Source organism: Cololabis saira, chromosome 5 (assembly GCF_033807715.1).
Source record: "Cololabis saira isolate AMF1-May2022 chromosome 5, fColSai1.1, whole genome shotgun sequence".
Taxonomy (NCBI): Eukaryota; Metazoa; Chordata; class Actinopteri; order Beloniformes; family Belonidae; genus Cololabis; species Cololabis saira.
In genome coordinates, this window is record NC_084591.1 from 44140083 (window position 1) to 44156840 (window position 16758).

A 16758-nucleotide genomic window follows, 5' to 3' on the forward strand; every position below is an offset into this window, starting at 1 on the left:
CAGGTAACACAGCAGATGTGCCCAGTTCATGGGGATTTACCAGGCGTCAAAACGCACATCTCTGGTTTTTCCTGTTCAGTGAAATAAGTAGAAAAATCTGCCAGTGGGACAAGATTTATCTTCTTATTACAAGCAAAAAAAAATCTTGTTCCAATCCAATCCAATCTTGTTCAAAAAATCTCCACTGGCAGATTTTTCTACTTATTTCTACTTATTTCTACTTTCTACTTATTTCAAGTGAAAATCTACTTGAAACAGGTGAAAATTGTTGTTTTTTCCAGTGATGACTCTTGTTTTAAGTGATTTTTTTATTAAAATGAGACATTTTAACTAGAAATAAGACAGATATTCTTGTTAAGATTTTGAGTTTTTGCAGTGATCCATTGTACTTATCCTGTGAAGGACAGAATCATATTGATAAGTTCAGAAAAGTGTTTTTTATTGTTGTGTTTTGATGTATTTGATGTAAGCCCAGTGGATATTTAAAGCTTACAGAAGGCTGCATTTAACTGCTGCTATGTCATTCCTGCAGTATTTCTGCAGGTGTTTTGGTCACTGCTATTATTTGTAATATATTATATTATTTGTAATCAGCACAAATTATTTATACAATCCACCATCCCCCCTGAATTTTTTTTTACAACTTGAGGACTGGGAACAACACAGTTAAAGCGCGGTTAAAGCGCACACTAACATCTGCACTGAGTAGGGGTTGAGGTGGGAGACGCCTCCACAGCTGGTGGAGAATGAAAGAGAAAGATCCTTTGGGACTTCCAGATCCAAGCTGGACGTAGTGGTGGACAAACTCCAGAAGAGGGCAGTGGTGACTGACGTGGGGGCGTACGGAGCATTTTCTAAATGTGTGGATGTCTCTGAACTTTACTGTAAATGTCTGAGTGTTTCACTTTGTGCTGCAGGTCACTGGTGTTACAGCTGATGTTCTCGTGCTGGGAAACACCAGGCGGCTGACGGTGAAGTGTAACTGGCAGCAGGAGGGGAGGAGTCGGGTCAGGAGCCCTCTGCGACAGCTGGTGTCATCTGCACCTCAACAAATTTAAACCCATCTGCATGATTCACACCAGCAACTGGCAGGAGTGGCTGGAGCAGCTATTATTAGTCCAAATCAGCAGCATTCACACACACAAACACACAGTCCTCTCCATGTAGACACACGTCTAAGAACACCAGAGGTTCTACACACTGAATGACTCTTAAAGGAATAAATCATTAATAAACAAACAAACACAAAAATATCAATGATTTTAGCTTTTTATCATCAGTTTTCGTGTTGATTTTAAAGTTCTTTTATTAGTTCATAAAGCGCTACATGGGCTTGCACCAGAGTATATTTCAGAGATGTTTTTATTCTATAAACCAGGAAGGAACTCAGATCCTCTGGCTCTTCCTTTTTAGCTGTTCCTCAGAGTAGAACTAAAACATTTGGTGATGCTGCTTTTAGCCACGATGCTCCAAAACTGTGGAACAGCCGGAGGATCTGAGAGAAGCTGGAAATGTGGACATTTTTAAATGGAGACTAAAAACTAATCTCTTTGGTCTGGCTTTTATGTAGCAGCACATTTTATAGTTTTATTCTGTTTAACATTTTTAGAGGTATTTGTTTTTTTATCCATATCTTGTAATGTTTTTATTATTATTATTATTATATTTTATTGTTGTGGACTGATTATTTTTTAGCCTTAATTCTTGAACTTTCATCATTATTTCATTTTAATTAATTATATTGTATGTCAGTGTGCATTGGTCTCCCAGTTTTTTTTTATTTTTTATTATGCTTATTTTTCACTCAAAATGTTAAGCACTTTGTATTTCGTGTACCTGGATGAAAGGTGCTATACAAATAAAATTTGATTGATTGATGAGCCTCATTTAGGATGTAAATATATACCCATATTTGCATTTCAAGTTTGCAACACTTTATGAATAAAAAATTGACATATTAAGTCTCATGATAAGGAACGGCGGCGTTACAAAGTTGGTTTGGAACGTGTTGCAGACCTGCAAATGAAAATTAGACGTATATAAAACAAAATAAATGAAGTTAAAATTTTCTGATGAGAAAAAAAAAATCTTTGTTTAAAAGAAATATCTCAAAATAAACTGTTTATTTTTCATTAGTATATAATGTATTTCCCCCAAACCTGCACCTCGCAGAAGTAGAATCTCTCGAGTAAAATATTTCTCTTTAATGTGGAAATATTACGGAAGGAAGTTAAAGCACACAGGAAGGAGAAGATGAAGAAAAAAAAAAAGCACTACGGAAATCACACCGTTTTGGTTCCAGCGTGCTGGGGAAAACAGATAAGACTGTTCTTATCTGTGACGATGACACTGCATGTATGCATGTGTAATAGCAGCAGAGCAGACGTGCTAAATGATCCAGATGTTCGTGGAGCCCGTTAACCTGGACTCCTTCCTACAAAGCTCTTCACGACGCGCTCGTCATTTACACTTTAACACCTGAGGCCAAACCTCAAACACTGAACGCTGCAGCGCATCGATTCACTCCTGGGCACCACGCTGACTAACTCTGAGACCAATGTTGTGAACGGACATGTTTTCACATGCCAAATGTCACGTTCTGAAGTATCTGGACACAGAGTTTTTACGATTTTGCCTTCATATAGAAACATAATGGATTTGACATTTAGGCATTAAAGGCTTGTTAAGAAAAGGAACTCCATTGTCGAGGACTCAAAAGTATCCAAACAATTAACTAAAGCCAAGTTCTTGTCCAGGTGTGACCCATCCCCTCGCTAATTCAAGAAAAATGAAGCAGATTGAAGGTCTGGAGTCAACATCACGTACTGAGTTGGTATTTGGGAGCTCATTGACTGGATATACCAATATGAAGTGCAAGAAGATCTCAATGCAAGTAGTAGGAGGCTTCATTAGGCTGAAAAAACAACTGATTTTGCTACCGATCTTAAATCTGCAAGACAGATGTAGCAAAAAGCTTATGTGTCACCAAATCAACAGCATGGTGCGTTCATAGAAAAAGAAAATGCACTGGTGATGAGCCCAAAAGGATGAAAAGGCCTGGAAGAAGCTTGTTGGAGAAAACCCTCTTCAAAGCTGCTCTGGAGAAATCTGCTTAGTCTTTTGAACAAATGTCCTGTTCATCAATAAATAACTGTAATAAAGAGACGCCCTCGTCAATGCAAATACAGGGCGTTTACAACACGGAACAAACCACTGCTGACATTTAAGAACAAGAAAGACAGATAAGACTTCACCGGACTGCACATCATGTGTCAACGGAGGTGATGTTATGGTAGGGGCAAGTATGACAGCCAAACAATCAATCAATCGATCAGACTTACTGATGATGCGTCTGCTGAGGGACGTAGATGTTCTGGTCTAAACTTCTGCTCTCATTCAGACAAATGACACTAAACCGACAGGACGGACAGATAATCACCCCAAACAAACAGAAAAAGAAACTTAAGATTTGAATTCTTAAGCTTTTAACATTTTTTAGTGGCCAAGTCGGCTACCTGCTCCCGACTCTAAGGAGCTTGTTTTTTTAGTAAATTGGAGAGCAAACTGAAGGTAAAAAGGCCCACAAACAAACAGCAGCAGAGGACGGCTGCAGTGAAGGTCAGGAAAAGCATCTCCACAGAGGACCCAACTCTAGAACTAAACACAGGAAGAAAAGCCTGGACTTCCAGTAAGTTTTAATTAGTAATTATAATCCCTAAATCCTAAAAATGCCAGGTAAATGATCATCCAAAGAGACCAAAACACACACATCTGGAAGTTAAATACCGTATTTTCCACACTATAAAGGCGCACCGCATTATAAGGCGCTACAGTAGAGGCTGGGGTTACGTTATGCGGCTCTTTCATCCTTATACTGCGGCTCCGAGTGGCTTGGGAAAATAAATTACAAAAAAAACAACCTAAGTATTTAATTGAAGTGTATTTTATTTGTGTTAGTTCTTTAATATTTTAGTTCTAAATTGGAAGATTATTGTGATCTTGACATATCAGAATAAATATATTTTATTGTTTTTCGTCGCTCAAAATAAACTTCATACTCGTGAAAGCCGGTTTACCCGCCAAAACGCCATCCATTCGTCGCAACTTTCAACCCCAGCAAGTATGGAGAAATGTAAGAAACGAAAAATATCTGAAGAAAATGGAACATTCAATGATGCCTGGCCAGATTCATTTGCATTTACCTCTGATGAGAGTGGCCCACCAGTATGCCTAATTTGTGGAGAAAAACTGTTTAACAATAAACGGTCAAATGTCGCAAGACATTTCAACAATATACACAGAGCCTTTGCTGAAAAATATCCAGAGGGAGAAGAGAAAAAAAAAAGCTGTTTCAGAACTGACGCGGAAGGTTGATCTGACAAAAAATCACTTCAAGAAGTGTGTGAAGTTGCGGCTCAATATTGATCCATATATAAGACGCACCGGATCATAAGGCGCATGGTCATCTTTTGAAAATATTGAAGGCTTTTAGATGCGCCTTATAGTGCGGAAAATACGGTAAGTGTGATGGAACATGATTGGCTAAGAACAATGTTTTCATGTTTATGAATGTGTGCGACCTACCATCATCCAGTGTGATTGTTTGCAGGCCGATGGATCCCAGATTAGGCTGGTCCAACGGCTCCTGCTTGATGCTCAGCACCTCTCCCGGGTTGGGAAGCAGAGAGTCTTTGCGGGAGTCGGCAGGAGTTTTGAAGGTATTCCTGGACGTTAAAAACAGAGGCTGTTTGCTCAGAGTTTCAGCACAGGAGGAGAGGCCCGGGCCGCTTAAGCTCTGAAGGGGGACGGAGGACGCCGGTGACGGCGCCGGGGCCATCGGAGCAGGGACGGCAAAGGCTGGAGGAGGCATCGCTGAGGCCGGAGGAAACATCAGAGACGCCTGAAGGGGCAGAGACGAGGAGAAAGGATGGTGGAGACACGGAGCGCTTTGGGCAGGAAGACCAGAGGTCACGGGGAGGTCGTAGGATTCGTAACAACCTGCATCGGGTCTGAGTACTGAATCATGGGAGGGTGTGTGGATGTAGACTGGACAGAAAGCAGGGGGATTGTAAGAGATGTTGTTTGGTTCCCAGCGCTCTTTCTTCACCCCGGGAGCAGCAGAGTTGTGACGTCCAACTCCAGGCAGATAGACAAAGTTCTGCATGAGGCTCTTTCTTCTCTTTCCATTTGAAATGTAGAACTGGACTTGGACTGGAGCTGTTATCTTCTTGTTGTAAGGGGGAACCTCCACGACGATGCTGAACTGGAAGATAGAGATACAGAACATAAAACCCTCATTAGTTTGAGAGCTGTACTCAGTACTAGAGTTGTAAAAAAAGAATCAAGGGGGATGGTGGATTTTATCATATGGGGACAGATCATTTGTGCTGATTACAAATAATATAATATATTACAAATAATATACTATATTACAAATAATAGCAGTGACCAAAACACCTGCAGAAATACTGCAGGAATGCCATAGCAGCAGTTAAATTCAGCCTTCTGTAAGCTTTAAATATCCACTGGGCTTACATCAAATACATCAAAACACAACAATAAAAAACACTTTTCTGAACTTATCAATATGACTCTGTCCTTCACAGGATAAGTAACATGGATCACTGCAAAAACTCACAATCTTAACAAGAATATTTGTCTTATTTCTAGTTAAAATGTCTCGTTTTAGTAAAAAAAAAAATCTCATTACACTTAAAACAAGACTCATCACTGGAAAAAAAAACAACAATTTTCACCTGTTTCAAGTAGATTTTCACTTAAAATAAGTAAAAAAAATCTGCCAGTGGAACAAGATTTTTTTGCTTGTAATGAGAAGATAAATCTTGTCCCACTGGCAGATTTTCCTACTTATTTCAAGTGAAAATTTACTTGAAACAGGTGAAAATTGTCAAATAAGTTATTTTTCTGGTGTTATTTTTCTGGTGATGACTCTAAATGTTGAAATAGCAGTAAAACCACATTCATTGATGAAATGACATAAGGGATGGGAAGGGGGGATGACAGTTTTACAGGGGGGAGGATTTGGACCGTTTTTATTTCAGGGGGGATGCCACCCCCCCTCATCCCCCCTCAACCTCAACAGTACTGGCTGTACTCTCTTAAAAACAACTTCAGTGTTAAGGAACGTTGCACAGCAGTGAAACTCTTTGACAAATGCGTTGATGTAAGGTTGAGTCCTCCAGTCAGAGACTGTCCATGTTATAAATATGACTTTAACTAAACATAGCCTACTGAGAACCAGTGTCATTTCCTTCACTTCATTTGGGGTTTCCTTCCCTTTTCAAAGCCCGGGTTACAGGTGGTTGAAACATTCCTGCATGAAACAGGAACCCCCTTGAAGAAGCTGACACATCATCAAGTGTGGCTGACTCCTGTTATGCAACCAGAGTCAACAGCTGCATGCTGGAGCTTCTGTCCTTCAGCATGAATACTGTCGTTGACCTTGATGCACCACACCCCCCCCCATTCCAATCTAAAGGGGACAACTTCTCCTGCCCTGTCAGGCTACTGTCACTGTATGTTGCAGTACATTTACAGTTTCCGCTTCTCAGAGGAACTGACGGCCAGCAGGCCTGTTGGCTGTCAGGGACCAGAACTCAAATATGTGAAGCTCCATAGAGAAACAATGGAAGATCCTGAACTCTTAACTGTTATTTGGTGTTTAAAACAATGACTGCGTTTACCTGCAGTCAATAACCCTTTTAAAACCAGAATATTAGCAATAACCCGGTTTTGCACGGCCTTGTAAACACCAATAACCCCTTTGAATAACTAGAATTTGCTCATATTCTGGTTTTTAAAAACCTGAATATGAGCCCTGGGTTACTCCTTTTAAAACCTGAATATTCGGTCATGTAAACGCCAAACATCAAACGGGAACAGGAATCTGTTTTCTGCGCATGTTCTGTTCACAAGGAATCCTGGTCTTTTGAGTCCAGGAAGTTCTTATAAACACGGAGAAACGCAAGACCAGGAGGAGACTAATCACTTCATAAATGTAATGAAGGATATGAACATTTCTGCATTTGTAGACGGTAGAAAGTACCGGGATAGAAGATTTACAAGAAGGTGAGAGAAAAGTTGCGCGAAGCAGCATTTGTTTTGAATTTGGATACAGGAAGAAGAAGCGGAAATTACGCTAATTGCGTCGTGATGTTCTCCACGCGTCGCTGGTTTGATCCAGATATCCCGAATGATTAATCACCATGTAAACGGAATATTCCCAATGTTTCAGTAACCGGAATATTAGCAAAAACCCGAATTTTGACTGCATGTAAACGTAGTCCATGTCTCTGGGGTTCTTGTTATACTGATTTCAGATATTCTGAGGATGTTTTATTCTATTTCCTAAATCCAAACAAAAATGCCAACTTTACGTCCAGAAGATCAACAGAGATGTCTACACGTGTTCCGAGGTAAATCAAAGCAACAACGCTGTTTACTTTGCTGACGTTACTGGAACTTACTTCATCTCAATCGATATGTAGAAACAGAATTTGTCTGAGATAAATGATTTACTTCAGACTTATGGAGCTACCGAGCACCAGACACAAACTTTGTTGCAGGGTCACCTAAAGAACATTTGCTGGGCTCCGTTACATTCCTTACTTACTTCATGACTTTTCTCCGCCACAACTCTGGCATCTATTTCCCACAGTACTCTTCCATCTGAGGGAACAAAACAGACAAACTCACAAATGTCGCAAAGCTAATTTCATTTACGAAAAATGCGATGTGTGCTGAAAACGTGTTTGTAAAATATGAGGGATGTTACCAGGGCCTTTCTCGGTGAAGACGACTTTGGACTGAGCTGAGATGTTGGCTCCGGTGATGAGCAGCTCGTCTCCTCCGTCCACACCGCTGCTGGCTGGACTGAAGCTCTCCACCTGAGGAAGCTCCTGGCCCGATCGCTGGGCTGGAACACAGCACACACCAAAAACCTCTCATTTATGACAAACTACAGCAGAACATTTGCTTACAGATGTTAAAAAATCACAATGATTAAAAAACAAGAATCTGTCCTTACTTCTTTCTTATTTAGCAAAAAAAAAAACCTTTCCATAACTGGAATGAATGTGGATATCACAGAAAGTCACTCACAACACTCTATAGGAACAGATACCGTCTGCAGCCACAGCATCAGGCCGTCCTGCTGGGGGACCCCGACCCTGAACACGACCCGTACTCGCGTGTTTTTACGCCCGATATCCGTCTCGCCCTTCTTCAACTCAATATCTGCATTACGCAGCTTCAGGATGCCAGCACAGTCGATGCTTTAAAAACAAAAACACAGACATACTGGTCAATATTCATCATTACATATTACTTTCCTACTTTCAAAAGATTTCTACTGACTTTTCAACTGAAAATGGGATCCCGATAAAAGCTGACAAGTAAATGTCCCTTGTGACTGCTTTGTGTTTCTTAACAAGTTTTTAGAGGATATTGATGTATAACTGCAGAGAATCACTTGTCAAGTGCATGGAAGGTATGAAACGTGAGGAAAAAGGAGGATAAACAACTGAAACAAGAAGCAGAGAAGAATATCAATTGAGCAGATGAAAGAATACGTAGAATTATTAACCGATTTTGACAGATTATGTATTAAATCAATTATATATAAAATCCCAATTTAGACAGTGATTCTTATATTTGCTTTGACTTTTTTCTTCAAGACATTATGAGTCCAAGATGTTTTGTGTTTTGCATGGTTTCTCATCCATTTCACTTCATTTGTGAGCATACAGGACTGTCTCAGAAAATTAGAATATTGTGATTTTCTGTAATGCAATTACAAAAACAAAAATGTCATACATTCTGGATTCATTACAAATCAACTGAAATATTGCAAGCCTTTTATTATTTTAATATTGCTGATCATGGCTTACAGCTTAAGAAAACTCAAATATCCTATCTCAAAAAATTAGAATATTCTGGGAATCTTAATCTTAAACTGTTGATTTATAAGTTTCTTCACTTCATTTGTGAGCATATACCCCTTTTTGCATTTCATGCTTGCAACACATTTAAAAAAAGATCTTGTCACGTGTGAAGCGGCAGTTCTTTATCACAGCACTTGAAAGAAGAGTAGTAGTTTCATTAGTCACAATGCTTCCTGCACCAGTCTGAGTTTATCCTCCCTTGACAACTAACTCCCCAACTCTTGCCAGTTCAGGTTTGCAGGGAGACCAGTGGGTCCATACACTCTTCTGTCTCTGCTATGCTTTTGTTTACAAATGTTGCACATTTCCAAAAGTGTGGTTTATCTTGTTGAAAGATGCACGGATGTCCTGGAAGTGTACAGCTCCCATTTCCTTCTGATGTTTCTGAACACAGTCCACAAGTCCAGGTTGTGCTGGTCCATCAAAGACCCCAAGCCCAGCGACGTTCATGCTGCTCTTTATAGGGTTGGCATAAGGCTTCCTTTTGCACACTTTTTAGAAGCATTAGTGAATGCAGCTCTGCATGGCAGCGTGTGATGGCGTTTTCCCCCCTTGACTCCTACACCACGTGTTTGAATTAACCATCGATGAATGAATGTTGCTTTTAAACATTTCAGTTGTTTTCTCAGGCATTTGTAAAAACAAAATGGAGATATTCTGCCTTTCCTTCTCAACAGCCCTGTTCAGAATTTGAATTTAAAATGTGTGCTGAGATATCTGATCACAACTGGTTAGCACGTGTGTTCACACCTGGCAGCCAAACGTGGAGGCAAATGTGTCCTGAGTGAGCGGATATCACCTTCCTCATCTGTGTGCAAATAAACTAGCAGGTCATTTCGCCCGCAAACATCACACGTGCAAAGCGGCAGGTGAAAATAAAGAGCTGCACCTCACAGAAAATAAAGAGGGAACCGGAAATAACAAAACTAAGATCAGCCGCAAACTATTTTTTGACCAGACTTTTTTCAGCGAATGTCAGGTTGGCCAGGCTACGAATCAGGGTGGATGCAATCAAGGAAATATTCACAAACTAAAAGAAGAAATCAGATGACTAAGAGCTTTATTCAACATCAAGTGATGACGTTGGGTTTTGAGGCGGTCTCTGAATCCGCCCAGGTACCTTTCATACTCAGACTATGAATAGAATGTGGACACAAGCGTCTCAGACCACTGGGATTGGATCTTCTCAGACATTTTAATGTAAAGTCTGAACAGGAAACCAGAATCAGCTTCCGTTAGCAAATCATCAAATCATCAAAAAGCACCTTCTGACATCAACTGCTTGAAATAACTTATTTTTCTCCACCTCATCACTAGGGCTGCAACGATTCGTCGACGTTGTCGACAAAAAATCGATAATCAAAATTGTCGACAATGAATTCCATTGTCGACAATTGGCGCCAGACGTGTTTTTCCAACGGAGTGAGGCGTCTCACTTCAATACAATCTCTGCCGAGAGTCGCGCATGCATGAAAGCGTCTCTGCCGAGCGGTAGTGGGTAAACAATAATGACGGCGTCCTGTACAGCAGCTGCGCGTAACAAAACTTCAAAAGTTTGGGAGCCTTTTAGCCTGGATACGGCGAATAAAAAGATTACTTTCAAAGTTGGCAAAGCAGACCTTTGCTTATCACGGGAGCACGTCGGTAATGCACGAGCATTTGAAGAGAAAGCACGTCGGACAGTTGAACGAAACGGACTCGCCTTGGTAAGACATTAAGCGTATTTTGGCTTTAAAAGAGAGATTTAACGTTATGCCTGACTGTGCTGACAAAAATATTTTAAATTAAATGCATGCAGTCCGAAGAAGTTGAATAAAATATCTATTTTTCATTGAAGTACCCATCTTTGTTGTGTTTATTATCATTTGCCACATAATTAAAGCACTCAAGTACTCATCAGCAGTTTTTGGTGGGGCCGTGTTACACACCTGAAATGCAGAACTGGGGGTTGTTGGTCTCTTAGCTCTGATTGGAGCTATTTGTTTTTCTTTATATAGTGCCAAATGTCACCTCAATCAATACAATCGGCCAATCGATACAAAGCCAATAAAATAACTGCTAAGGAAACCAACAGATTGCATCATTCTTCGACATGCTTGCAAACTGCAAGCTGCAGGTGGGGCAAAAGGGGCACGTTTGTTTGTCAAATGTCCTAGTTTTTTGTAATATTAGCTGGAAATAGTGGTTACTTCAGCAAATACGACAAAAATACACGAATCAACTAGCAACTTTGAAAACAGAGCGCAGTTATGAGCGTAGAGGGGGACGACTGCTCGAGGCCACAGCTAACTTCCGCTGAGGAACGACATGGAGAAAAGTGTGGACTGAGCTCTGCTTGTGTGAGAGGACAAGGCCGGTCTGTGTTCTCGTGAAGAGCCCATTGCTCAAGACGATGGAGTTCATACAGGCAGCTGTGGACCCCGAGGTCAGCTTGTAGACCAGTGACAAGAGACGTTTGTTTTACCGGAGCAGCCACGGGTAGCCAGTGAAGGTCAGGGAACAGAGGTGTGACCTGTGTCCGTCTGGGTTGGTTAAAAACCAGATATGCTGCTGCATTATAGACATTTTGTAGCCGTTTGATCATCCCAGCTGGAAAGCTGGGTAGGATGGAGGACATTGCAGTCATGGACGCGTGATATAAACACGTCCTGAGCCAGGAGTTGAGTTGCATGAATCAGGTACGGCCTTATTTTTTTCTTAACGTTGCAGAGAGCAAAGCGGCAACGTGGTCACAGAAATATAACTGGTCGTCAAACAGGATACCCAGATTCTTTGTAACCTTCTGGGGAGTGACAGCGGTAAAGCCAATATTTATGTCAATATCCGATATCAAAGCTGAACGAATGATGGTCAGGGAGAACCAGGACTTCAGTCTGAGACGGGTTCAGTTGAAGGTGCAGATCCTTCATCCATGCAGAGATTTATGTAGATATTGTGGGTTTGTCTGGTGTTTTCCCTTGCCATGACACTTTATATTTATAGATAGGGGTGTAACGATACACTAATCTCACGATACGGTACGATACACCATATTGAGGTCATGATAACGATACGATATTATAGCAGTATTTTTTTAACAACCTTGAATGAGGAACAAATGACTGGAAAAAATTGTCTTTTATTTGAAAGACACAAAATTTTGCCCTATTGTTACAGTTTGTAATGCTTTATAACTGTTTATGTTTTAAAGAGAAAGCCAGGCCAACCATTTTCCACAAACTGAACTAAAAGTAAATGTCAGGTTTGCATTATGTATCTTCAGTTTCATACAAGTACAAATATTTTGCCACAAACTGAATAGTTTCTCTCATGTATGATTTGACTTTTCTCTTTCCAGAAATTTAACAAATAAAATTAAATAAATAAATAAAAGTAAATAAATACATACCATTTTAAATCATAAAAAAGATTGATTCATGCTCACCTTATAAGTGTTAGAGGAGATTTATTTTTGTTAAGAAGGTTGTTTTGGTAATTCAGGGTTCATTATTTTATTAATATATTATAACATTATATACTATATACTATAATGACACTAGTCAGTTTATCTGTAGTGATTAGTCTGTTTGCGCGGATGCGCAGTCGGTTGCACGTTACTAGTCAACACAATAGATTAATATTAATAATCCAATATCGCGATACAGTTTGTCACCTCCACGACACGTATCATGAAGTTTTTGTGTCGCGAAATTACGTGACACGATATATTGTTACACCCCTAATTATAGATATTTGTCAATTCCTTAGAGTTTGAAGAAACATTACAAGCCGGTGTGATAAAGTCCCCTTTGATACCTGGTAGACATGTTGTTCTCAGGAAGCAGAGGGACCTCCAGGACTTTGGTGTAACCCATAGCCTTTTCCTGACAGATGGTGGCGACGGTCTTTCCTGTGACCCGGTGGACCTGGTAGAAGGAATGAGGACGAAGACATCGATCGTCCGCCGTGCCGATGAACAGGATCAGGCTCACTGGCTGCTCATTGTAGCCGTTCAACTGCAGACAGAAAATCAACAGAAATCATCTCAACGTGTAGACTCCCTTAAACACATTACTTTACTTGTTCAAAGTCAAACAATGAACAAATTGAAATCCTAAAATGCTGCTGTGTCTCTGTCTTGACAGAAGCAGCTTTGCAGACGGTAAAAACTCCTGTGATACATGAGAAACTCACTGTAAAATACTTTGTAGAACCTGGACAAGGTAAAAAAGTGCACAAGTTAATAAGTACAGCCCATTCAGGACGGGCAGTCCTATCAGTGTCCTGCTCAACCCTAACCCAGGGTTACATCTGGGGCTTTGATGGAGCTTCATTATGTCTGCGTTCCTCCGTTGTGCGATCGAGAGGATCAACAGATCTGTTTACATACAGCACCAGAAAACTCTGCTACAACCGCAGCTGCCCTGGAGTTAATCATCAACTGTGATTTTAATTCCTGGTGGATCTCCAGCTGGTTCTTAAAGAACTTGCACAGCCTGACGAAGAAACCAAGATGAAACTTTTCATAATAACATTCTGCCTCCCTGAAATACATTTACAGTTTAATTCAAATTCCTGTCATTATTTGGAAATGCAGGATTCGCAAATTACATTTACATCAGTAGCTGCAGAGTTTATTTGCAAACTTAACCATACGTAATAGTAAAGAGAAGCAAAGAAAGTGTTGAAAAGCTGTAGTCATTGGACAGCAAGCCGCCAGATTTTGTAGTCCAAAACCATCCCAACCTAAAAGAAACGCTGCATAACCTTGCCGCAATCAAATTCAAAAGGAAATGGCGAAATGGCTCAGTTTCAACATCTGATATTTGTATGTTCAATTGGAAATGAATTGTGGATTTATGAGATTTTCAAATGACTGTATTCTCTTTTTATTTAGAATTTTTTCCACTGTGTCCCAACTTTATTAGAAATGGGGTAGAGGGTTCACAAAGTAGTGAATTGCAGTCATGATTCACAGGATCGCAACCACAGTTTAAACTTAGACGGTGAACAATATTAAAATCCTGTAGTTGGAGCATTAGTATTGAAACAAGCTACTGCACCACTCTCCTAGAACAGTGACACTCGTACTACTGACAGCATCATATCATGTTCTTGAGATCTGTCCTTGAAAACAAATACCTTTTTATTGTTTGTGGTAGGGCTGTTCGCTTAATCGATTTTAAATCGTAATCGCGATTATGTAATTAGAACGATGTTAAAACGTGAAACTCGTAAAATCGATTTTTCACTTTTTTTTTTTTTTTTTTTAACCTTGTCTGCACACATATTAATGATTGATACCATATTAATGATTGATGGAAATACCTCTCAATACCTGCGACAAGTGCCCCATCGGAGAGGCTCTTTAGTGTAGGAGGGGGCGTTGTAACATGCCACCGGGCATCCCTCAAGCCAGATGCGGTAGACCGGCTCGTGTTCCTTGCAAAAAACTTGCAAATGTGAATAGCAAATGTAATGACTGACATTACACACCTCTACCTCCTTCATGGGTTGCATTATTATTTAGCATGCAAAGACCCAGTTTAGTTTAATTAGAAAATGTCTTGTTTTATTTAATTGGAAATATAACTTACTGTATGTTTGCAAGTGCTGATTTGCTGATTTTTTTTCAGAGATAAAACTTTATATTTTATTATATGTTTTAAAACTTTTTTTCAACTTATTTTACAGAGTTTTGCACTTTATTCATTAATTTTTGGTTTAATAAGAGCAAAGTTTGCACTTAAAGCCCAATGGGGCAAATGTTCAATAAAAAAACAGCATATTTGAAATAATTTCTTTGCCTTTTGTCAATTCACAAAATAATCTTAATCGAAAATCGGATTTTGAGAGAAAAAAAATTGAGATTTTATTTTTGGGCAAAATCGAACAGCCCTAGTTTGTGGATGTCTTTTGAGTACAGCAAGCACTTTTAAAAGGCTTCAGGATGGGTAAAAAATGACACGTAAGTGTGCATGTATGGTGCATTGTCCATGTAAGTTGCTTACAAGCACCAGTTTAAAGCCAAACAAATGCTCAGACTGAAACTCCAGAACCCTAATGAGAGAAGTGAAGTTGCGGTTTCAGAGCGCAAGTTAAAAAACTTCCTTCCTCAATCATCACCAAGAACAAGAGTTCACCCTCAATAAAACGGACAAACTTGCACAGGGAAAACACAGGGGTATGTGTTTCACTGAGGCAGCTGCCGGAGTTTATACTAACACTTTCCAGCTGGCTTTCAGACTGTATGAGCATCAAAACCTGCATCTGGAGTAAAAGTGAGGTAAAAAAGCTGACGCTGTAATCCTGGACATGTTACCGTGAAGAAACATCTCTGCACCCGCGGGTGACCATTAAAGAAGAAGAGGTGACATTTCCCCATCAGTTGTTGCTAGGCTACAAACACAAAACTCCAGTGCGTTCATGACAATGTCTACAGATTTCCTCCACACATTTCTCTACTACACTTCCAGCTTTCTAACAGTCTGCCAGCTCCCCCACCAAGGGAAGTAAAACAGTGGATCCATCCCATGCAAATGTTTCATACAGAAACAGAGGAGCACACAGCTCCTCTTCCTGTTCTGGTCCTTTCCTGTTTCATCCACAAACCGAGCCTTCAGTAGTGACCAAAGTATGTAAAGAAGTTGTCACTGAGAGTTTTAGAAGCTCTGTTTTCAGACCAGTGAGTGGGATGAAAACTATATCTCATCCATGCAAATACTGACTCCAGCAGCTTTGTATGGAGAACACCAGCCCTAAAAGGAAATAACAAACCGTGGCTCACCAGTGACCTGATGGAGCTGCTCAGCAACAGGAACAGAACCTTCAGGAGACGGGGAGTTGGAAAAGAGCGTGCAGAAACAACTTAAAGTTGAGATAAGATAGAATCTGTAAGGGCCAATCCCAATACACCCCCTACTTTCTACCACTAGCCCTAACTCACTACCACTAGCCCTAAAAATGAAGCCGCAGATTTTAGGGCACTTGTAATCTCCCCAGGGCCCAGTCCCAATACTCCCACTACCCCTACTTTTCAGCACAACCCCTAAATTTAGCTTGCTACGTCACTGCGTGGTTTACGTTCGGGTACGTAAGCGACTGCGTAGTTACGTTTGCACATACGTCACACCATATCAGGAAGCCCAGAGCTAAAAGCTGTTTTAATTTCTGCTGTAGCGCTGTTAATATGCCACTTTATTAAGTTTTAATATTTTTTCAGGCATAAAAGTAAACGTTAAGATCCCCAACCTGGGCTCACTTTATCCAAATAACGCCTGTTAAGAAATTTGCTCCGATGTTTTCGGGATGAAACCAGCCTGTCGGCTCGGGAGCTGATTTATGGTCCGCTGATTTATGTAACGCGGAACCATAAATCAGCCTTTATTCTGGCGAGATCTGAAAAACGAGCAAGCAAGTGATTACATACATTCACTGAGTGAATATTATGAAAGTAAAATATATATTTTTCGCTAGAAATGTAATCAAAACGCATTTTTATGCAGAAACTAACTCAAAATATAGATTTTATTCACTAAAAAAATAAGAAATGTCCGCCATGTTTTTTTGTTTGATTCAGTCCGCAAATTCGGGGAAATTTTTTTAGCCCTCGGTCAGCTAGTGTGCATCTGAAAACCCTCGCTCTGTAGGGCTAGATTGATAAGCACTAGCCCTCGATATGGGCACTCCCCCTAGATGAAAAGAGGAATTGGGACACCACTACCCTCACAGGAACGTGCAAAATGTAGGGGTAGGGCTGAAAAGTAGGGGTTGGGGGTGTATTGGGACTGGGCCTAAGTGTACAGGGCAACAACTC

The 16758-nt window shown here is 40.3% G+C and overlaps 1 protein-coding gene across 1 annotated transcript in view; it reads right to left on the minus strand.

Annotated features, from left to right (window-relative positions):
• LOC133444438 (nuclear factor of activated T-cells, cytoplasmic 3-like) overlaps nt 1–16758 on the minus strand; it is a 44238-nt gene that overhangs the window by 3061 nt on the left and 24419 nt on the right. The window contains exons 5-9 of the mRNA XM_061722228.1: nt 12759–12958; nt 8122–8294; nt 7796–7936; nt 7634–7689; nt 4585–5263 (exon numbers count right to left, since the gene is read on the minus strand). Of these exons, the coding sequence (XP_061578212.1) occupies nt 4585–5263; nt 7634–7689; nt 7796–7936; nt 8122–8294; nt 12759–12958 (1249 nt within the window). The remainder of the gene's footprint in view (nt 1–4584; nt 5264–7633; nt 7690–7795; nt 7937–8121; nt 8295–12758; nt 12959–16758) is intronic.